Source organism: Neomonachus schauinslandi, chromosome 8 (genome assembly GCF_002201575.2).
Source record: "Neomonachus schauinslandi chromosome 8, ASM220157v2, whole genome shotgun sequence".
In the NCBI taxonomy this organism is placed as follows: Eukaryota; Metazoa; Chordata; class Mammalia; order Carnivora; family Phocidae; genus Neomonachus; species Neomonachus schauinslandi.
Window position 1 is genome coordinate 143,073,485 of NC_058410.1, and position 23,812 is coordinate 143,097,296.

Below are 23,812 nucleotides of genomic sequence, written 5' to 3' on the forward strand. Positions count from 1 at the left end.
AAGGGGGAAGGTACTCTTATAATGGAGGTCCCCACCTAATGAACTTGGTGTTACCAACAGCCCGACAACCTGACATGGACACCATCTGCTGTGAGTCAGCTATACCATCCCCCTTCTCAAGAGGGCCTGGTACGCAGTAGGTGCTCAGTAAATACTTATTGAATCTTAAATAATATAAAACGTTCCTGATAAAGTCGTAGCCTCCTTCCACCACCACTGACGTTCTCTCTCTCCTCCCCCTTCCCTCAGAGGCACCACTGTCCTGAGTTTGGACACTTCCTGTTTACTTTGTATGTTCAAACATACATGGATTCATGAACAATATATAGTGTTATTTTGTATGGTTTAGAATTTATATCCATGGCATCATGCCATGTGTATTTTTCCGAAACTTGCGTTTTTCATTCAATATTACCTTTTGAGGATTATTCATGTTGTTACATGTGAAGCTTCCCCCCCCTTTTTTTTTTAAAGATTTATTTATTTATTTGAGACAGCGAGAATGAGGGAGAGTACATGAGAGGGGGGAGGGTCAGAGGGAGAAGCAGGCTCCTCGCCGAGCAAGGAGCCCGATGCGGGACTCAATCCCAGGACTCCAGGATCATGACCTGAGTCGAAGGCAGTCGCTTAACCGACTGGGCCACCCAGGCGCCCCCTGTTTTCCCCCTTTAACTGTTGTTCTATCATTTCACTATGTTTCATTTGAGTTATCATTTCCCTGTTCCATAGGCTTTTAGATTGTTCCCAGCTTTTGGCTATTGTAAGTCTACTACTTACGCGTGCGTCCTCACCCGCTGATCTTTGACTTGGGAGCAGGTGATGGAAAGATGATAGTATTACTAATGTTCAAAGTCACTACCAGTTATTGAAGCGCTGTGAGGCCGTTGAATGGCACTATAAACACTTTATATTCACTTTATCTTATTTAACCTTATTTTACAAACTAGAAAGCTAGCCTGATGTTACAAAAACATTGGCCAAAGCTCCACAACCCCGTAAGGGGCAGATTCAGGATTAGAGCTCAGTTCTTGAATGCCAAAGCCTTGAGCGTGAGACTGCTCTTAAGAGAGGATGACCTCTCTTCACTCACTGGTCCTTCTCCTATTGTAATGGGAGCTGTTGAAGTCGATATAGTTACCGGAGTTCCAAAAAGAAGGAGTAGAGGCGTGAGCTAATGACCTTTGTTCCATTGAAAAGTTGAGCCCTCTGTTGCCATGGTTTCCCTCTTCATAGGAACTTGTTTTTTGTTTTTTTTTTTTTGCTTGCCTGTCATTTTAGGAGTTGAACCAATTGAAAGGTCCCTCACCTTCACTTATAATGATCTTTAGGTAGATAATTGGGACAGAGCACTTCTCTTGTTGGTTTAACCTTTCACAAAAAGAAGGGAAATCTAAAATTATCCATGAGACTTAACCATCAGCTGTAACTCACTCATGTATGTATCCATAGTTTTATCTTTAAGGAAACTTTCGAAGGGGTGTGTGTTTACAAAGGGGAGCGGGAGTCTTTATTTCAGGCAATTCAAGAATGTGTGAAAATGTATTTTTACTTTTCCTCCTTTCATCTAGCAAGACTGTTTCAATCTAATTTAATGAATCCTAAAATGAAATCTATTTGAAGAAAATTACCTAATACAGTATGAAATGAGTCTGGAGACTGAGGCTTTTTTGGCACGTTGCTGATGGAAGCCTTTCTGATAAGCAGATAATATGCTGATGATAATGGTGTTGTTGGCGATGGTTATGGGGAATGCCTCTGACTGGTGTGCCACCTTTTTGGGTTTTTTTTAGATTTTATTGATTTCTTTATAGCACACACGTGTGAGCAGCGGAGGGGCACAGGGAGAGGAAGAGAGAGAATCCCAAGCAGACTCTGCACTGAGCGCAGAACCTGCCACAGGGCTCCATCCCATGACCCTGAGATCATGACCTGAGCTGAAATTAAGAGTCAGATGCTCAGCTGAGTGAGCCACCCAGGCGCCGCTGTGCCACCTTTTTCCTAAAGAGACCCAGACCCTCACATCCCCAGATTGCAGGGCCCCATTATTTCATCGTGCTGTGCATTAAGAAAAATCGGCACAGAAAAAATAAGGTACTTGGGAAAAGAAGAGTCATCCCCAGGTAGATGGAGTAGGTAGTCTTCCTCAGGGTGTGTTTTCAGGAAATTTGGAAGACTCCCTCACCCCCCTACCCCCACCAAGTACTTTGCTTTCACAAAGCCTGACATTCTATAACTGGACTTGTGTTTTGGTTATGTTTTTAAAAACTCTTATAAATTTTCAAGCATTAAGGAGATGACCCAACAACTGTTGGTGATCAGTGGGGTTTAAAAAATTATTTAATTAGAGACTGAATGTGAAATATAACGCATAAGGTATCATCACCCTTGATAACACTGTGGGTAGGTAGTTATTCTAGAACCTGGCATTAGCTCCATTCCTGAAAAGCTTTGGTGACTGAGGGGGAGAGAGAATTCAAAGCTACTTCATCCTAAAGTGTAGTGGGGGAGCATAGGATGGTAGAGAAAGATCCCCAGATGGGATGTTTCGACACGCCTGGAGATACTTTGTCCCCATGTTGTTTCTGGGTCTAGCAGTTTGACCCAAGAACCAAAACCTGCATGGAGTTTTCCAATGTCCATCCAGTGGTCTGTCCACCGTGTGCCTTTGGAGCTGATGACATCTCCATTCCCCAAATGGGGTCACTACCTTATGGGGTTTGTAGGCGGCATTCTGTATGCACTTAACAAAGGAGGTAACATCTGTAAGAGTTTCTGCTATTTTCAAGCTATAATTGTGCTTCTGCTTATAAAGAGCTAGAATGGATGTGTTAAGCCCATATTTTGGCCTCATTCTTGCCCTGTTTCTTTGCTATGAAGGCTTTTTATGGAGCTTTTCTGTTTGTTTGTGAACCGTGTCTCTCCCTCCCCTGTTCTTGTAATGCTGTTGCTTTATCTCTCTTCCATTCATATTTTTTTCCTTCCTTTTTGCTGCATGGAGACTCTCTGCTGTACAAGTGTAAGTATTTTTTGGTGGCTCTGCAGTTTCTGGCTGTACTACTTTGCTTTCTTGTGCCCCATCTGCTTCTGCGCTGCCCGGCTGGTTTTTTTGGAGACTCAAGTGTCGTCATCCATCTGTGGATCCTGCGTGAAACAGGCAGCAATTTAGAGACAAGATTGGATTTTACAAGATGGTTCAGCTAGCAAAACAGGCGATGAATTTAAAAGATCCTAGCTGTGCCCAAAACCAAGCAGAGTGTTGATGAAGAGGGTACCAACCTTCAAGAGGGGAGAGGTGGTTTTTCCCTTTGTATACAAAAAAAAAAAAAAAAGTGTGATTACTTAAATGTCCGGGTTTTGTTTTGGTTTTTTTTTCCTGATTCTTGCTTCCCAGGGTTGTAGAAAATTGGCATCATGATTTGCTTCTTGTATGAGAAGAATTTTCCTAATTCATTTCCCAGCTTTTTTTTTTTTAACCAACCGTGTTTTTGTTTTGTTTTTTGCTTTTTTGTTTTAACCTCAGGGAAAAGAAAATGAGGGATTCTTGAGCTCAAAGTGAGAGTGTTGTTTATTATTCTTTGCACGAACTTGATAAAATGAACAAGGCAGCTTCTCCATCCTATTTTTGTGGTGATAGAAACAGTTTAACTCTCGTTTTAAAAAAAAAAGTATGTTAGGAATTACATGTTAAAAGTGAGTTTAACAGGAAAAAAATGTTGTGCTGTTCGTCAGACTCCAGCCTAAGTCAAAGCATTAAAGTAGACCTGTCACTTGAGTGACACAAGAATTGTTTTAATTCCATTATAAAAATCAGATCAAATGAGTAAGATTTCTGAGCAACGTAGACATTGTGTTGCTTTTGATTCCTAGAGAATAGGGCCCTGCCTTTCATCCGTAGTTGGCCACAGTGGGGATTTATTGATGGTTGGTGATGTCAGGATGAGAAAGAAGTCTTGCATGTAGGGTTTTCCTTCTAAAGTTACTTTTTAAAGGGTTCAACACTGTTCCTCCTATTTCCTGAGTATGTGAATTTGAAAATAATTTATTACAAAATGCATTTATAAAGTAATTTTGTCTAGGCCTAAAATAATAGTTAACCATGAATTGATTTGTAAAGAGTCCTTTGGTGTGTGTACCTCTTCTGCTTCAGGCCCTGACCCTCTTCATCTGAGGGGCACTTCTTGATTTCTCCTGTCAGTAAATACTCATTGACAAATGTCCAGGGCAGGAAATGAAGACTAGGAAACAGTCTGAGAAAATTAGCCCTTTCATTTTGATACAAGAGCGTTAATAGTTCTGAAGAGGCTGGTAAAGCTAGATTTTTTTTTCCCCCCAGGTTGCAACTTTTACCTAATCAACAGGTGTGAGGGGGGTTGGCAGGAGTGCATATAAACCAGATTTCTGGAGAAACATAGAATCTTTGTTCCTAAATATATACTTGGGTAGATAGTCATAGCTCATTGTTATATTTCCTCTTGCTTTAGGTTTATATGTAACGGGATCATAGGAGTAAGCCAGTAAAGAGTGAGCAAGTTCAGTTTTTTATCTAAAACTGTTAAGGAAGAAAAAATTTGAAAGGAAAGAAAAATAGGAGAGAAATAAAATTCACTCCCCCCCCCCATTGTTATACTTAAACCATTAAGAAAGAGATCATGAAACTTTTCGTGTATCAGAAGAAATGTCTAAAATTGAGTTGCATTCTTAATACCAGTTTCAGAAACTAGTCTGATTTCGAGTCCTGCCTATTTTAGCAAAAGTCCATTGTCCCTGTCCAAATGTCAAAAACTTTGAAACTAACAGATATGTCACATACAGTGGGAGAGTTTCATGTGAAATGCAATTAGGAGGTATTTGCTCTTGTACAGAGCATATGAAATGAAGGATAACTTTGAAGCATTAGAAAGTCAAACCAAGAAGAGCGAACTAGTTTCCCTTTGGTTGATGTCTACCATCAAATATCCTGATGATTTCCTAAATTCCTCAGTTTGTCTGTAAAATTAGGTTGAGCTGAATGACCTAGTTACAGATTGGCATCAGTTTGTAAATGTCTCTTTATATTTTCATATTGCTTATAAATATTATGTAGTCTATGTATTCTTTTATATATAACTATACATAAAATTCCATTTCATATATTTAAAATTGTAATATATTTGAAATGTCATAATTGTCATGTGTTTTACACACATTTGGCCTCCGTTATAAAGGTTATGTAGGGAAACGAGCCAGATTATTTTTGCCCATGAACACTCTTTCTATAAAATCTAATCAAGAGTCACAGGAAAACATGTTGGAAGACATCGTCATTCCATGCATTTTTAAACCTCTTTCTTCTTTATTTGTGGCTGTCTAAACAGATTGGCTGGAAATTATATCTCCAGCTGCTTCTTAATCCTTTTACCCATCAAGGTTGTGCACAAAGTGGTTGGAATACTAAAGACATTTTCATTAAACATAGCGTATATTTCAGGAGTTTGTGTCTCCTGAAAATTAATTATTTTTAGAGGTTCACCTATGAATAGACCAGTCAGTCCACTATCCTGTTCAGTCGACTGCAAGGGCATTTTGAGGGGAGAACAACCTGGAAGCTGGATCCCTTTCCAGTTGCATTGGATTGACTGTGTTTTTTACTGAACCCACAAAGCCTGTTGTTTACAAATAGATATTCCTCAGATCATCTGCCTTTAACTAAACCTTGAAAGAACCAAATCACCAAGTTTTCACTGTATATTTCAGGAAGACCAGTCTGGATTTAAATGTAATTGCTCATCTTTTCTCTCCCTTTTCTCTCAATAATAAGTAGCAGCAAAAGGATACTATTGTTAAATCTGGCATAAAATTGTTAGAACTGTAAAGTTGTTTGCTTTAAAGGTCAGTATGAACCATTCATTCCTTGAACCAAAGAGTGTCAACTGTGTGGATGTTTTTTGAGAAAGCCTTACATGGCACCCTGTTAAATGAAAGACTACCAAGTAAGTTCTGTTATCTCTTATTTTAGACAAATGCTAGTTTCCAGTATCAGACCAATTAAAACATCCCTCAAGTCCATTCATCTGTATATTGATTTTGAAGGGTGCGGTTCGGAGGGATGCTGGGCCAGCCTCACAATGGGTCTGTCCCCGATGCTGCTCCTAATGCCGGCTCGAAGGGGAGCTGTTGTCATCTCTGTGGCTCAGTTTCTTCCTTCAAATTCGTTTCTCTAGGTGATTCGTTTCTCTAGGTGACCTCCCGTTTTCACGCTTGTGGTCCTGTTGCAGGAGAAGCTAATTACCCGCTCTAGATTTGGCTTTACATCATCAACAGTTGGCACCAATGCTTAAGATGTTTTGGTGGTTTGGGTTTAGGTTTCATTTTTTAGAAGACTAAGAGGATGAAGGACTCTTACTGAGAAGTGACAGCAGACGGACTTCCAAGTCATGGCATCTTTTTCCCAGTTAGCCTTTGCCCGTAATATAAAGATCAAAATCTCAGTGGCAAAAGTATGAAACAAAACAGCTACAGTGCTTAAATCCTGAAAGGGACAAAGAGTTGGGCGTTGCCTTGCATCAGTAATGTTTGATGTTCTGGTGGTAATGAGCAGTGGATAGTTGTAGTTTCAATTGTTAGCGACTGGTGTTTACAATCTTTTAATCTGGTTTTTTTTTTTTTAAGATTTTATTTATTTATTTGACAGAGAGAGACACAGCGAGAGAGGGAACACAAGCAGGGGGAGTGGGAGAGGGAGAAGCAGGCTCCCCGCCGAGCAGGGAGCCCGATGCGGGGCTCGATTCCAGGACCCTGGGATCGTGACCTGAGCCAAAGGCAGACGCTTAACGACTGAGCCACCCAGGCGCCCCAGTGGAATTTTTTTTTTTTTTAAAGATTTTATTTATTTGACAGAGAGAGACACAGCGAGAGAGGGAACACAAGCAGGGGGAGTGGGAGAGGGAGAAGCAGGCTTCCCGCCGAGCAGGGAGCCCCATGCGGGGCTCGATCCCAGGACCCCGGGATCATGACCGGAGCCGAAGGCAGACGCTTAACGACTGAGCCACCCAGGCGCCCCTTAATCTGTTTTTTAATATCCATTTTAATATCCTCATGCGCAGCTTGGAATTACATTCCCTGTCTTTCATTGTTCCTTTCCGCCATATAAATAGAATGTAACTGATTAGGGCTGGAGGCAAGAAGCAAGCAGGGGGCTGTATCAGTTGAGAACATTATAAACATTTAGAAATGTATGGGTTCAGCCTTTCCAGTCAGGCTGTCAGATGTGACCAACCATCCTCTAAAGCAGCAAAGCAAGTAGTGTAAACATTTGAGCCCAGATGTTTCTCCACCCATCACCCACCCCCAGAAAGGTTTCCAAAGTTTGAAAGGCAAGTTTCCTGTGAATACCTAAGTGCTTTCTTTATTTCATTGCTAGATGACCCCTAAGTCCAAAAGGAAGAGTATCCATAGCCGGATGCTGCGACCTGTTTCCAGAGCCTTCGGTGAGTTATTTCTGAATGCCCGCCATTTCCCTATAACCATGAAACACCCCCAGCGGGGACCTCGGACCACCTCCGGGATGCCTCCCAGGGATGCTCTGTATGAGTAAATGTGGACAGGGAGCGTGAAGTGATTTGTGAGCCCGTGTTTGCTATTCCGTGATAGAGTGACTTTGAGGAATTCTGTAATGCGTCTGTACGCAGGGCGATTCAGCCCGGGGCTCTGCTTTATTTCAGAGATGGAGTTTGACCTCGATAAAGCGCTGGAGGAGGTGCCCATTCACATCGAGGACCCGCCTATCCCGTCCGCCCGACAGGAGAAGCGGAGCTCGGGGTTTATCTCCGAGCTGCCTTCCGAGGAGGGGAAGAAGCTGGAGCACTTCACCAAGTTAAGGCCAAAGCGGAGTAAGAAGCAGCAGCCCACCCAGGCGGCGGTAGGTGGCCGGGGGGGCCCCCTCTCCCCTCGGCCTTTCCTCCCCGGGGGAGGGGGGGGTGGGCGCGGGCGCGGGCGCCTGGCCCAGCCCGGACGCTGGCAGCCAAGGGCAGCCGAACCGGCCCGCCGGACGCTCGAGCACAGCCTGTCCGCTGGGCGCCCAGCAGTTTTTGAAAAGACACTGCTTTAAGTTTCCAACCCTTCGGAGCAGAGTTGCCCTTGGAAGAAGCCCTTAGAAAAACAGCGGTCGCGTGGGTGCGATAAATCGGCTGCGCGTGCGGAATTTTTCACGTCTGAGTGCGACACGATGGAAAATAAGCACCAGAGCATTTGCTGGTGATTGAAAGTGGCTTGTGCGTGACTCGGGGGTGCACACGCTACTCCCCGTCTGCCGCCCGGTCCTGGGCTCTGCCGATGCCTTTGCTTTGGCTGACGTGCGAGCCCGCAGGGGTGCAGAGGCCGTCGGGGGGAGCCGGTGCAGCGACGCGGCAGCTCCCGCGCCTGCCGGAGGAGATGGGATTGTTGGTGCTGAGCGGCTCTCGGGCTCGTGTCCTCCGCACCTGCTGTCTCTCTTGCTCACCTTCCTTGCTCCGCAGTCCGCTCTGCGCCCGGCCACCTCTGCAGCTGCCCCAGGTCACTCCCGGCCGCATCCTGTGCGCGCTTGTCCGCTGTCCTCTCACTTGATGTCTCAGAGCTTACTTGACACAGAAAACCCCATCCTTCCCGAAAGCGATTTCCCGTGGGCCTCTGAGGCCCGCACGCTTCTTTTCCACTGGTGAGGGCATCGAGTGTGTTATTTGCTGCCTGGGCCCCGTGGTCAGAACCCGTGGTTACCATCTGTTGACTTCTGCCCTGTCTGCTCTGCTCTGGGCTCAAATGTTCCCCTGCCTCCTGAACTTAAGTGTCCCAGAGCACCTCGGGCTCGGCACATTCAGAACTGGGAGCTTCTCTGTCTGTAAACCCACCTTTCCCTCCTAGCACCTGCCACCCACGGAGCATCCCTCCTAGCGCCTGCCCCGCACGGAGCATTGACAATTCAGAAACCGTGATATGATCCTGAACACCAGGTCCCCGCTGCCAACCCTGATCTGCTGTCTACCTTCCTCCTAGTCATCCCTGACATTGCTGCTTCCCAGCCTGGGTCTCAGGCCTCCACAGAGCTGCAGCCTTCTTCTTGTCACTTCCCCTCCATGCCCCACATATCTCTTGGGCTGACGACCATTTATCTTTCAGATCTCCACTTGCCTCAGTGTTCCAGGAGACCCTCCCTGTCTCCACCTCTGTGTTCCCATAGGTCTGTGCTTACATGACTCCAGGGGAGTTCATTCTCACAGACTGGTTTTGCACAGTGCACAACCTGAACAACCCTCCATGGAGGCCATGGCTCCTCCAGTGCCTGCTCCTCATAGCTGTTATAGCTGCTTTTATACCTCTCACCGTAGTGTTCTCTAAACACTTTCTGTCTGTAAGCTCCATGTAGGAAGGCGTGTGGTTTATTATCCTAGGATTTATTTTCGGTGCTCTGTATGTTTTTAGAACATAGTAGATGCTCAACCGTACTTATTGAACGATAGGTAGATGACTGGAGACAGAAGTGGATGAAGGTCACAGTAATTATCTGTCTGGTCAGTCATTTATTCAAACTACCTCAGGCTAGTTGTGTTTAGTTTATTTCTCATTCAAACCTGAATAGCTTGACATGGTTTCAGAAAAACAAAAGAAAACAACTTCAGTGCTTTGTTTTCTGATTTACTTGATTTTAACATTTTAGTACACCATTACATATTCTTTTTCTTCTTTTTTAAAATATTTCATTTATTTATTTGAAAGCGAGAAAGAGAGAGCATAAGCAGAGGCAGAGGGAGAAGCAGGCTCCCGCTGAGCAGGGAGCCCAATGTGGGACTCGATCCCAGGACCCTGGGACCATGACTTAGCCGAAGGCAGACGCTTAACTGACTGAGCCACCCAGGCATCCCACTATTACATATTCTTAAAGGAATAAACTTTTTTTTTAAGTAAGGAAGAGGCTTTTTAGATAGGGAAGAAGATGACCTCCACACTAGATTCTCACTGGTTACTGAATGGCTCCTCTTTGGCTCTTTCCATGTGGAGAGTCATTAGCAGTGTAACTTGTACCTGAGATGATGGTTTGTTTCCCCTTGATTAAGGCGACCCACGGGAGGAGAATGTTGTGAACAGAATTTAAAAACTGAGAAGGGAAGGGAAGAAAGTGGAGACAGAGTGCTGGTGGAGGAACGTAGTAGGTATATGCCGGAGAGATTTGAACTCTGCCCACAGCAGAGCCCGGCTCACAGGTCCTGCTCACGCCCAGCTCTTCCGTCCGAGGGACTTGGCTGGTGGTACAAGCCTGTGGCCTAAAACCATGGGTTGTGGTCATGGGTCCAAGTGGATCTGGCTTCTTCCCCAAGGCATGGTGGACTGCGAAGCGTGGCATAGCTTGCTTTTCTTCGGGCTCATGGTGAAAATGTACTACTTTATGATTTTCAAAGTACTTCCTCCACTCTGTGAAGTGGCCACATTTTCAGCTGAGAATGAGGGGATTGCAGCTGACCTTTCTCACTAGGATTCAGTAGTGATAATCATTTAATATTATTGTCTTGTTTTTGTTTTGCTAGGATTGAGTGGACTCAGTCTATCCTAAGTCTATTTTAACTTTTCTGGAACTTGACCTTGACCTCTAATCCCCCTACTGAGCTTTTCTAAGTATCAGAATGCTCAAAGCCAAGGTGTGACTTTTTTTTTCTTTTTTACTTTTACCATTTCTGACACCAAATGTGTGGGTGCCCCCCGCCCCCCACCCCACACACACCAACTAATTCTTCAACTCTGGACACCAACTGAGTGTCCCCCCAGTTCAGTTCAATTCTGACACTACCTGGAGTTAGCATAGACCCCAGAGGTTAAGGGCTTGGTGGCACCCCCATGTCAGATGCCAGTCCGTCCCAATGTGTCAACTGTACTTCTGACCAACTGGCTATGAATTCAAGGGAGGTTTCCACAACCCCCTCCTTAGGTATGATAATTTGCTAGAATGGCTCACAGAACTCAAGAAGACACTTATTATTACTGGTTATTGTAAAGGATGCACCTCAGGAACAGCCAGATGGATGAGATGTGTAGGGTGAGGTAAGGGAGGAGGGGCTGGGAGCTTCCATACCCTTCTCCGGGCGAGCCACCCTCCCAACACCTCAGTGTGTTTGCTGACCCGGAGGCTCTCCAAATCTCATCACTCAGGGGTTTTGTGGAAGTTCCATTAAGTAGGCACGATTGAGTAAACCATTGGTCATTGGTGACTAACTCCATCACCAGGCCCTCGTTCCTTCCCAGGGCCAGGGATGGGGGTGAAAGTTCCAACCCTCCTATTACATGGTTGGTTTCTCTGACGACTAGCCCTTATCCAGAAGCTGCCTAGGGGCCCACCAAGACTCACCTTTTTTTTTTTATCATAAACTCACAAATGACTGAAAGGGGCTTGCTAGAAATAACAAAAGATGTTCCTTTTGGCTCTATCACTCAGGAAATTTCAAAGGTTTTAGACTCTGTGTCAGGAACCAGGACAAAGGCCAAATAATACACTTCTTGTAGCACACAAGGCTAAGCTAAATACCAACATGTCAGTTTCTACTGGGCCAAAAAATACCTAGTGTTGTAACTTTAATTCTGGTGCCAAAAATATACAAATAAATATTTGTGTAAATATGAAGAGTAGTAGATAACTATTTTTTTTAAAAAACTAAGTAAAAATTTAATCTTTTAGTCAAACTACAATCCTTCTAAAACTACCATCTTTTTTATTTTTTTTTTTAAGATTTTATTTATTTATTTGTCAGAGAGTGAGCACGAGCAGGGAGGAGGAGCAGAGGGAGAGGGAGAAGCAGAAGCAGACTCCCTGCTGAGCAGGGAGCCCGATGCAGGACTCGATCCCAGGACCCTGGGATCATGACCTGAGCTGAAGGCAGAGGCTTAACTGACTGAGCCACCCAGGTGCCCCTAAACTACCAGACATCTTATGAATAATTGTTCCACACATTTTACTTACACATTTCAAGTCTTTACTGAACCTTTCTCTAAAAAAAAAAAAAACAAAAAAACAAAAAACAAAACCAATTTATTTTTAATAACAAGAGATAATATATACCAGTTTCTTCTTTTTTTATTTTATTCATGTATATATAAGGACTCTTAAACATTACATTATGGCTGATTAGTCTGTAGAATTTAATCTTGGAATGCGGTAGTGAGAGAAGGATGTGAGATTCAGCTTGCAGGTTCTCCCTTTCCCTGGCAGTGTGTGTCTGGACATGGGATCGTTCTGAGCCTGAGCCAGCTTGCTTCTAAAATCCCAGCACTGCCCACATCATTGTGTCATCTTGACAAATAAATGGAATAAACGTATACAATCCTTTATTAAATGTAAATATTCCTCAAAACTAATATTTTCATTTTATTAGCGTTAACTCTATTTACTATATTGATACTTGCTTTTCTCTGTGTCTCCTGTTGCCCCTCCCTGACACTGAAATGGGGAAGGAAGAGAAAAACATCCCTAGAAATGGATACATATCACTCTTAGCTCCTCTAATTTGGGGAGATTTTTACTCATGTTTATTAAGGAGCAAGCACACTAATTTATAAATTCATATTCAAAAATTATTTTCTTAGTAGAAGTGACTTTTAGAAAGTCTGCTTTTGGGATGAGAGCTTCACATGGGTAAAGAGTGGCAGTGCCATTTTCAAAGGCACCAAAATGAGCCAGTATAACAGGTACAACAGGTGAGGAGGGAAAGGGGGTGCAGATATTATGCCACATCCCCAGTATTTCCAGGTGTGTTTCTCGCTCATATCATAGTCCATTGTGGGTGTGTCTGGTCAGGGGACCCCACAGTGGTCATTCAAAGACCCAGGCTGCTTTCTTCTGCGGCTCCTCTTTGGTCCTTGGAGTCCTATCCGGTCAGCTGGAGGTGCTGTGAAGCACTCAGACTCACACCGAGGAGGTTTGATGGGTCAGGTCTGACAGTGACATTAGCCAGAGCGTGGCCGAGTGGCTGCCTGTCTGCATGTGAACCTGAGAAACTCGTTCTGACAGTGTCGGTCAACAGGCAGGTGTGGCAGGAGGGCCCACAAGGGCTCCATATGCATCCGATGCCAGCTCGCTACTGCTTCTGCTGCCTCACCTCGCATAACTGTAGGGGAAAAGTATTCCCTAAAGGAAGATCCATCTGCAGAGAAGAATGAAAGAATATTGGACTGGGATTCAGGAAACCTGCCAGGGTCCAGGTCTAATGGCCACTAACTAGACTCCTCTCCACTGGAAGGAGTTTTACAGACTATCTCTTCGTTCTAGGGAATGTGAAGCCCAGGGCAAGTAACTGACTTGCCTTTGATCATCCTCTGAATGACTGTTCCATATCCTACAATGGCTTTGCTCTGCACGATCCGTCACCGTTCATTTGCCACAGTTTCTGACATGGTTCCAGTGATGAAACAAACCAACTCTAATGAATAAACACTAAGTCCTGGGGAATCAGTTGTCTCCACATGCTTCGAATTGCAGAATCACAGTATGACCAGGCTAGAAGGGATTTTGATGTCATCTTGCCGGTCCCTCATCAAGGACTTAAAAATCTCTATGCAGCCAAAGTAGTTAACCATTCTGGCTATAGTGACCTCTCAGAAGCAGCCATTCCCTAGAAGCTCCAGTTGTTAGCATGTTATTTTTTATGTGTTGCTGAAATCTGTCTTTATAATTTTAACCTGGCCATCTTGTTCCTGTCATCTGGTGTGGCACATGTCATTGAAGGAGACTTAGCAGACTTACAGATATTTGTGGGTTATTACTTGGTCTTTCCTTCACCAGTCTAAATGTCCTCAGCTTTTTCGATGTTCCTCATATGACACTGTCTGCAATCCATTTATGGATTTTTTATTTATAGTTTTTTGTTACTCTTTTCTGAATAAGTTGCAGGGCAATACCACCTCCTTCCTTCTAACTGCAATATTTCTATTTATTCATCCACAGATAGTATTCACTTCAAAAAAAAAAAAACAAAACACTAATTCCAGTATAGTTAACATACAGTGTTTTATTAGTTTTGGGTATGAGGTATAGTGATTCAGCAATTCTGTACATTACGTAGTGTTCATCGTGATAAATGTGGTCTTAAACCCCTTCACGTATTACCCCCATCCCCCCATCCCCTCCCTCTGGGAACCATCAGTTTGTTCTCCATAGTTAAGAGTCTGTTTTTTGGTTTGTCTCCTTTTTTCTTTGTTTGTTTTGTTTCTTAAATGAGTGAAATCATGTGGTATTTGTCTTCTTGGACTGACTTATTTCACTTAGCATTATACTCTCCAGCTCCATTCATGTCATCGCAAATGGCAAGATTTCATTCTTTTTAATGGCTGAGTAATATTCTGTGGTATGCACTACACCTTCCATCCATCAAAGGACACTGGCTGTTTCCATATCTTGGCTGTTGTAGATAATGCTGCTATAAACATAGGGGTGCATGTAACTTTTTGAATTACTGTTTTCATTTTCTTTGGGCAAATACCCAGTGGTGGAATTACTAGATTATGTGGTAATTCTTTTTTTTTTTTTCAATTTTTTGAGGAACCTCCATTCTCCACAGTGGCTGTACCAGTTTGCATTCCCACCAACAGTGCCCAAGGGTTCCTTTTTTCACCACATCCTTGCCAACACTTGTTGCTTCTTGGGTTTTTGATTTTAGCCATTCTGACAGGTGTAAGGTGATAACCCATTGTGGTTTTGATTTTCATTTCCCTGTGATGAGTGATGTTGAACATCTTCTCATGGGTCTGCTGGCCATCTGTATGTCTTCTTTGGAGACATGTCTGTTCATGTCTTCTGGATTATTTATTTGTTTTTGCTGTATGGAGTTGTAGAAGTGTTTTTTTTTTTTAAGATTTTATTTATTAATTTGAGAGAGAGCACATGAGAGGGGTTAGGGTCAGAGGGAGAAGCAGACTCCCTGCCGAGCAGGGAGCCCGATGCGGGACTCGATCCAGGGACTCCAGGATCATGACCCGAGCTGAAGGCAGTCGCTTAACCAACTGAGCCACCCAGGCGCCCCTAGAAGTTTTTTATATACTTTGGATATTAACCCTTTATCAGATTTGTCATTTGCAACTATTTTCTCCCATTCCGTAGGTTGTCTTTTACTTTTGTTGATTATTTCCTTTGCTGTGCAGAAGCTTTTTATTTTGATGGTTTTGTTTCTCTTGCCTCAGAGGACATGTCTAGAAAAATGTTGCTGTGGCCAGTGTCATAGAAATTATTGTCTGTTCTCTCTTCTGGGATTTTTAGGGTTTTAAGTTTCACATGTAGGTCCTTAATGCATTTTGAGTTTACTTGTATGTATGGTATAAGAAAGTGGTCCAGTTTCATTCATTTGCATGTAGCCATCCAGTTTTCCCAACACCATTTATTGAAGAGACTGTCTTTTTCTCATTGTATATTTTTGCCTCCTTTGTTGAAGATTAATTGACCATATAATCATGGGTTTATTTCTGGGCTCTCTATTCTCTTTCAATGATCTATGTGTCCTCTTTTGTGCCAGTACCATACTGTTTTGATCACTACAGCTTTGTAGTATATCTTGAAATCTGGGAATGTGGTATCTCCAGTTTTGTTGTTCTTTTTGAAGATTGCTTTGGCTATTTGGATTCTTTTCTGGTTCCATTCAAATTTTAGGATTGATTATTCTCATTCTGTGAAAAATGCTATTGGTATTTTGATAGGAATTACAGTAAGTCTGTGGATTGCTTTGGATAGTATTTTAACAATATATATATTTTTTCAATCCATGAGTACGGAATATCTTTCTCTTTGTGTCATCTTCAGTTTCTTTCATCAGTATTTTATAGTTTTTAGAGTATACATCTTTCACCTCATTGGTTAAGTTTATTCCTAGGTATTTTATTCTTTTTGTTGCAATTATAAATGGGACTGTTTCCTTAATTTCTCTTTTTGCTACTTTATTACTAGTGTATAGAAATGCAATGTATTTCTGTATATTAATTTTGTATCCCATGACCTTACTTAATTCACTCATCGGTACTACTAGTTTTTTGGTGGAGTCTTCTGGGTTTTTTCCTATACGTAGTCATGTTTAGTGAAAGTTTTACTTCTTCTTTACCAATTTGGATGCCTTTTATTTCTTTCTCTTGTCTGATTGCTGTGGCTAGGTCTTCCAGTACTATGTTGAGTAAAAGTGGTGAGAGTGGATGTATTCACTTTTTAATAGCTGTATCATCTGGGTAACTGGTAGTGGTCACTCTCAGGCAAGTCCTATAATCTTCTGTATTTGTAAGTGTATTTCAGACAGAGAAAAAGGGGGTACGTGCATCAGGAAATGTGAACATACCCCAAAGTCCTGGTATACTTGCTGTTACATCTCACTGTCCAGAAGTAAGCCATATTTCCAGCCCCAGGTACAAGAACATCTGAGAAGATAGTGTGTTTCACTTGGTCAGTGGATACACCAAATTAAGTCAGGGTTTGATATCGAGACTGGGTAGGCATGTGGCAGTTTCTCCTGTTACTTATTCAGTTGAGAAAGTTTCCTTCCTAGTTTGCTAATTTTTTTTCAGTGAATGGGGGTTTAATTTGATTGTTTTTTTTCCTTCAGTATTTCTGGAAATTGATCATTTATTTTTCTCTTTTGTTTTGCTATTGTGAATCACAATAACAGACCTTTCTAATGGTACACCAGTCTTGATAATAATTATGATACTCTTTTTTTTTTAATTCTAGTATAATTAACATATAGTGTTATATTAGTTTCAGGTGTATTTCTTGCTTTGTTTTAATATACTGCTGGGCTTTGTTTACTTTATTTTATTTGGGATTTTTTAAATTTATATGCGTAAATAAGAGAGACCTGTAGTTTTTCTTAATCTTGTCTAGACCATCCAACTACTTTGGGTTTCAAAATTACACTATCTTCATAAAATTAGTTCGGAAGGTCCCCTTTCCTCTTCTCTGGAACTGTTTGTATATAATGGAGATTTTCTGTTCTCCTGGGAAACCCTCTGGGCCTGATGCGTTGTGTGTGTGCAGGTGATGCTTATATGTAGATTCCTCTCCTAGGGATTTGATTTCTTTTGTTACGGATCTAATCAGATTACCTAATTCTTCTTGAGACCATTTTGGCCATTGATATTTTTCTAGGATATCATCTACTTGTCTAATTGTTCATTTAGTTGTTTGTAGAATTCTTAAAACTTTTTAATCTCCTGAACCATAGCTGTGTCCCATTTTTTTCCCTTTCTGATCTATTTTGCCTCTCCTAATTTTGCAAGGTTGTCTCTTTTATTAGTCTTTTTTTTTTTTTTTTTGGAAGAATCAGCTTTAGTTTTATTTGTCCTCTCAAATTCATCAATTTTTGTCCTTTTATTATATTTCCTTCATTTTACATCCTTTGGTTTCCTTATTTTCTGACTTTATTGCTTAGCTCTCACTTCTCCATGATTGTTACTGTCTAATGTATGCATGTAAGATTCCATGATTATTCAGCTCACTAATTAGCACTCTTTGGGTTTATGTGTTTAGAGTTACTAATAATACACTAATTGTCCTTCCTTCCTGCCCATCTCTCTCCATCCGGCCTATAGAGACATGAGAGATTTGGCAGCTGCCTCGTCAGAATCCAGGTGCACCACCCACAGTGTTTCCTTGGTGTGTTCATCTTCATAATCCTGACGGAGGGTGGTCTGAATTGTCATTAGTCCTCATAATCACTGGCTCATCTTCTAAGCATTCACAAATTATCCTTTTAGCATGTATTCATACACCAGAGGTGCAAAATCTACCTTCTTGATTTGTCAAATACCGACAACAGCCATTCTGCTGCCCTATTTTCTTTGCAAAAGCCTTTCTCTGCGTGCAGATGGAGCCCGTTCCAGCTGGCTCAGGGATAGGATTTCTGCTCTCCCCTTCCAGTAACGACGCTACACTTTTTAGTCTGAAATTTATGCTCCTTGACAGAAAGACCAAAGTCAAATGGGATTTGGGCAACTTCTGATGTCTCTATGTCCCTTCCTTTCCGTTTGCTAGCAACTGAGCTAAAACAGCGTGTGTGTTTAGCCTTGAACTGTTCGGACAAACTGTGTTTCCTTCTTGTGTTCGATATTTCTGCTGCTCTTCGTACAAGCCGCTTCCTAGTCCAACAGATGCATTTTAAACCACATCTCACTGAGGATCTCCCAGCGACTCTGGACTTCCCGTAACCTCTCTGCTCTCAGCGTCTTCATCTCTAAAATGACAGGGTTGGACTGGGGGATCTACCTCAAGGTCCATCCAGCCCTGAAAGCTGGCCCGTCCTGCATGAAAGCAGACTGCTCTGTGGAGCCCTCTCTGCTTCCATCTCTGAAACCCATTGATGTTCTCCCTGAACCCTGAGAACTTTCTGTGCTCGCTCTGCATTCCGTTTCAAAGCAAGAAGAAAGGAAAGGGTGTAAAGGAGAAATTTATGCTAGTAAAAAATAATTTTTTTTTTCTCAAAATGGGAAAGAGAATTTGAGAGGGAGCCTCTGAGGGGAAGCATGGGTCCGCTGGAAGGAAGCCCCGTGTTAGAACCATATGTCCCGGACTCATAATCCTTCTCATCCATCAGTCAGGGGAGCTGTGTGTGGGTGCCTGTCACTCTCTGAGCCACAGTTTGATCTGTGACTAACCAAAGACTAAGATAAAACTATCTTTCCTTTTCAGTGCAGAGTAGATGTGAACATGGAATCAAGTGCAAGACACTTGTTATAAACGATCAAGCATTCAGCACACACAGGGAACCGTTATTACCGTGGAGATCCCGGTCTCTATTAACATGCTAACACAGGCAACTTCTGTGCTACTTTTATCTTCTGTGATAAAAGTGAATCTGAGAGCTGCTTTCTCTCCCTAATTGAGTTATAAAGCCTTGCTTTAATATATAGCACCATTCAGATGAGAGGTATAATTATTATTCACATTTCATAGGAGTTCTTTTGTCTGTGACCTGTTACCTGCTCACTTTTCAGTATTTCACAAACATGAACTCAGACACACAGCTCATTTTCATAATGGAGATCTCCCAGTGAGTGAAGTGGATGATTGCTTAAAGCACATGATTGGCTTTTTCTTTAAACAGTGCATATGCAGACATGGACATGAGCCAAATTCCCCCGGAGGCAACTTGACACTTGCAGATCAAAATTACAGAAAGCCACTTCCCTACCACTCTGTGGCAGGACATTCAGACCAGATATCTCAACCACAGGAGAATTTGTCCTTGTGCCCAAAGGAATGGGCAAAATACGCACTCTTTCTCAAGGGCCCACAACCTATTGGTGTGAAATATTAATACACCATTGCAGACACAAATCAGACATGTGGCTGAGCTCACTGTGAGTTGTCCATTCAAAAAGAAATGCTAACTTGGTAAATGATTTCCTTATAGCTTCTCTCCTAAGACCCAAGCTTTCAAGTGTCTGCTGGATGCCTGACCCTGGGTTTCCCACAGCACTTCAAATGCTCGTCAGAAATTGGACTCATCATTGCTTTCCCCAAATCTGGTCTTTGAACTGTGTTCCCTAGAACCATGCTTCCCATTCTCCGAGCCTAGAAACTTCGACCTCATCGGAGGCACCTCAATTCTTTGTATTCTCACTTCTCCAGCCCTTAATTTGCTCCTTGTCTCCTCCAGATTAGACTAGACTATTCCAGGAATCTTTCTTTTGTGTTCCTGAACAGATTCCCCTACATACATTCCCTGGCGTCTCCAATATGTCCTTCATGCTGCCCTAGAATTATCTGAACAAAATTCAGGGTGGGCCATGCCCCTCTTTTGTGGGCTCCCTATCACCTACAAAGTAAATTCCACACTCTTCAGCATAAGATTCGAGGCTGTTCACCATAGGTCCTTGTGTTATTAGTTGGGAAGTATTCGTTCAGCTAGAGATAACGAGAGATACACAACTAAACATGACTTAAATAGTGAGAAACACTGATTTTTCTCGAAATCCAGAAGTCTCAGGATCAAGGACTGGTTTATTCAGCAGCAAAGCACAAGCACCCAGGTGTTTTCTGCCGTTCTGCTCTGTCATCCAGCACATGTTGGCTTTTGCCCTCAGGCTTGTCCTCTCTTGAACCCCACATGGGTGCTTTGGCTCCAACATCACATCCTCCCCCATATAACCATGCAGGAAAACTACATTCCTTCCTCTGCGGAAAACCTGCTCATGAGCCCCTAGCCGATCTCCCTTATATCTCACTGACCACAATTCTATCATACGCCATACCTACCAATCATGGGCAAAGAGAGAGAATTATGGTATTTGGCTTGTAGAAGTAAGTATTCACACCTTGAAATCAGGATTCTTCCCGCCAGAAAGAAAGGAAGTGGGGGAGGGGGTTTGGTTGCAGAGGCCCCTGTTAGGATCTGTCAGGGTTTGTACCCAGCACTTAATCCCACCCACACACCACTGGCCCCTGGCCACCGGAACGCTCTCCAGTCTCAGAACCTAGCCCCTGTTTTCATTTTCCCACGCACACTCTCTTCCCTTACCATCACCTGCAATTCCAGGCTCCACCTCTAGGGGCGCCGCGCAGCCTGGTAGGGCGAGCTGTTCGGGGCAATGGGTTGGACGGAGCTGCCGCTAGGCTGTGCGTGTGTAGTGCGTGCCTCGCTTTTGTTTCTGCCCCTGGCGCAGTCCTACGCGGGGCTCCCATTCCTGCAGACCGTAGGGGCCCTCAGTTAGCCGGTCGTGTCCTTCCCGTGGCCCTTATCACCGAGCGTGGACCGGGACGTGACGTTTGCCGAATGACGCCGCCCGAGTTACCGTTCCCCGTGTTTGACTTGCAGGTCTGCGCCGCTAGCGTCGTCCCCCACGACGGTGAGCAGAACGGCCTTATGGGGAGAGTGGACGAAGGTGTGGATGAATTTTTCACCAAGAAGGTGACCAAAATGGATTCCAAGTGAGTTCAGAGTCATTCTGCTAATACTGCTTCATGCACATTTAAATTACTAAGTTGCCATGAAACTTACCGTGCCAAGGCTTCTTTATCTTATTTTATATGTATTGCGTAGGATTGACTATTCTGATGGTTAGCAAAATGTGATTTCCAGGCCAGCGATCTCACTTGTCAACTGGGAACTTATTAGAAATGCAGATTCTCAAGCTGCTACCCCAGACACACCGAATCAGAAACGGGATGTGGGGCCCAGCAGTCTGTACTTTAATAAGTCTTCCAGGGTAAACCGAGGCACGCTCAAGTTTGAGAACCATTGTGCCGTTCTAAAATAGAACACACCCAGGTATTTTTTTAGGGCTTTACCACCGGCACCTGGATGACTCTATTCCAGAGTGGTGAACTTTGAGAGCTGACATTACTTATTTCTAAATTCTCCTCACTCAGAATTTGGTGGTTGGTGCAGGGGTGGGGAGGGCTGTATCGCTGCTAAAATGTCACGGCTTCAACAGACAGTGTCAACATGAAGTTGTCTTATTTTCTTATTCGTAAGTGGTGTTTCCTTAAAAGACAGTCCTTTTATGAACTTCTTTTGACAGCTGTTTAACCTGGAACACTTCCAGCATTAAGCAGGATTTGTACCGAGTTATTTAATCCCCAGCCAAAAGGCAGATCTATCCCCAAATACACTCTGAACGTGGATTTGTGTCTGAAGTATTCTTCACCTGGGGATAGCAAATTCAGGAATGAACTGAAACCATAGCGATAAGCCGAGGGTGGGAGGGTGGACAGGCCAGCACACGTAGGGAAGAAACTGGTCCATTCCATAGATTGATGTGCCTTACCTTGTCTCAGCAGGATGGTGAGGTGGAAATAAGTGAAGTTTTTATATCCATACCAGTATAACTCACCGCACGTTAGAAGCTTCAGGACCCAATTATTTGTCTTCTTTGACACTGGCCTTGAAGCTTGGCATCCGAGGAAAGATTCCATGCTCCCATTCTTCAAGAACAAACCTCAATGTCATTTATTCTCTGAAACTGTCTCAGGACTACTCTGTCCCCACCCCCCAGATTAATTGCTCTTTCTCTGCTGCTGACTCAAAGTTTTTTTTTTTTTTTCATCCTCTGCACCCATCTGTTAGAGCACACATAATCCTCTGAGCATTTCTTCTGTTTTAAATTTTTTTACGGTGTGAGGAATGGACGGATTTACTCTCAGTGTAAAAGATTCAGGCAGTCCCGATATGCAAACATAAACAGAACGAAATGGCAATGTCCCCTTTTAATGTTGTGCTCGCAAGTCATTTGTCCCCAGAGAATGCTTGTTTGTTCTTCAGAAGCATCCCCCCAGGTCTTACTGTTCATTATAACTTGAGTGTCTGACACAGCCCTGTAATATATAGTCTGTCTTCAGTCACAGTTGGTTGAATGAATTTACACGGTCTTGCCCTGTATCCCTACAAACTACAGACACCACTGGGGGCTCACCTCCTCCTAAATTTCAGAAGTTGGTATGTTGTTAGTGGAAGGTGTATGCATGCTTGGTCTGCCCCCGTGTGATTTCCTGCATCCTTATGATGCCTTCTTCTGTGACGGGCTCTGGAGGAAAGTTAGGCGAATTTTAGAAGGTATAAAATCCACTTTCTACAAAGATACTGCTCTGGGAGTATGTTTCAGTGCACAAATAATAGAACTAGAAATCAATTTTCATCAAATAATGATGGAATCTACTAGAAGTTTTGATTTTTTTTTTCATTTCTTTTTTGTTATATAAAAACAGACTGTCAGTTTGATGTGTAAAGGCCTAGGCACGGGTAAAATCTGCAAGTTGTATGAAGAACATTTGCAAATCAAAGTTATAAATGCTCCTAGTTTAAAACACCAGATGTTCTACAAGGCTCTTACCAAAAAAAACCCCCAAAAAACAAACTATTGTTTCTTTCCCCACTCCCTATTCCCCAGAGGCAATTAATTCCTATGCCTTTAGCTATTTATTTTTTATTTATGCTTCCATATTCTTTAATAACATTTTTTTGCTATTTCCTGTTTTTCAGATTTAGATAGCAAGCATGACTGTTAGCTCCTCACTGTAGAGGATGATAATTTAGCTCTGATACATTGTGACCCTACTGCCCACCACACTCTCTCTCTCTCTTCCATGTGAATATTCATGACTGAGTTACACCATCTTTGGGTTTGCTCTCCTTTACAGCCTCTTAGGTTCCCTGCAGTTAATAATCATCCCCTTCCCGTTTGCTGACTTTTCCGTATTCCTGTCCCTGCCATATCCCATACCTCTCCAAGAAAGGCATAAATCTCCTCCGCATTTGTTCAGGTATCCTCCGTGTCATCTCCTGCGACAGACAGACCTGTCCTTCGCTGCTGCCTGACTGACTGCGTGTGGCATCTGGGCCCATTTCCCTGCCGTCACCCCCGCCACCTCCCGTCTCTTTCTACTGGGGGCTTCCCTTGGCCACATGCCTGTGTCCTTTTCCTGTTTCCTTTGGCCTGTGTTTTCTCCTTCCTCCTTTGACTCCCTTGTTTTGGTGAACGACCTCCTCCGGTTGCATCCTGAGAAGGGCCGCTTGGGAGGGGAGCATCTGAGACTTGTAGATCTTTTGTTTTGATTAACAGTGTAACTACGTATAGAATTCTCGATTGAATCCATCTTACTTCAGAATTTTCAAAACCTGGTCCCATTCCCTTCTAGCTTCTAGTGTTGCTGTAAGAATCTGTCTGTCGGGGAGCGAGAATACCCTGTCCCCTTCAAGATCCTTCTAGCCGGACTAAGAATCAAATTGACATGAGAAAGATTAACAGGAGAGAATCAAATATAATAGTGTATGTATAGGGAAGCCACACGGAGGGGAAATTCCAAAGTCAGTCCAGCAAAATGAGGCACATACGTCATTTTGGACTAAGGAGA

General features: G+C 43.1%; 1 protein-coding gene across 2 annotated transcripts in view; it reads left to right on the forward strand.

Moving 5' to 3' along the window:
• Window positions 1–23,812, forward strand: part of CARMIL1 (capping protein regulator and myosin 1 linker 1) — a 308,066-nt gene that overhangs the window by 258,641 nt on the left and 25,613 nt on the right. For both annotated transcript variants that reach the window (XM_021696859.1, XM_044917255.1), the window contains exons 30-32: window positions 7,400–7,466; window positions 7,701–7,897; window positions 20,778–20,890. In XM_021696859.1, coding sequence (XP_021552534.1) covers window positions 7,400–7,466; window positions 7,701–7,897; window positions 20,778–20,890 — 377 coding nt within the window. The remainder of the gene's footprint in view (window positions 1–7,399; window positions 7,467–7,700; window positions 7,898–20,777; window positions 20,891–23,812) is intronic.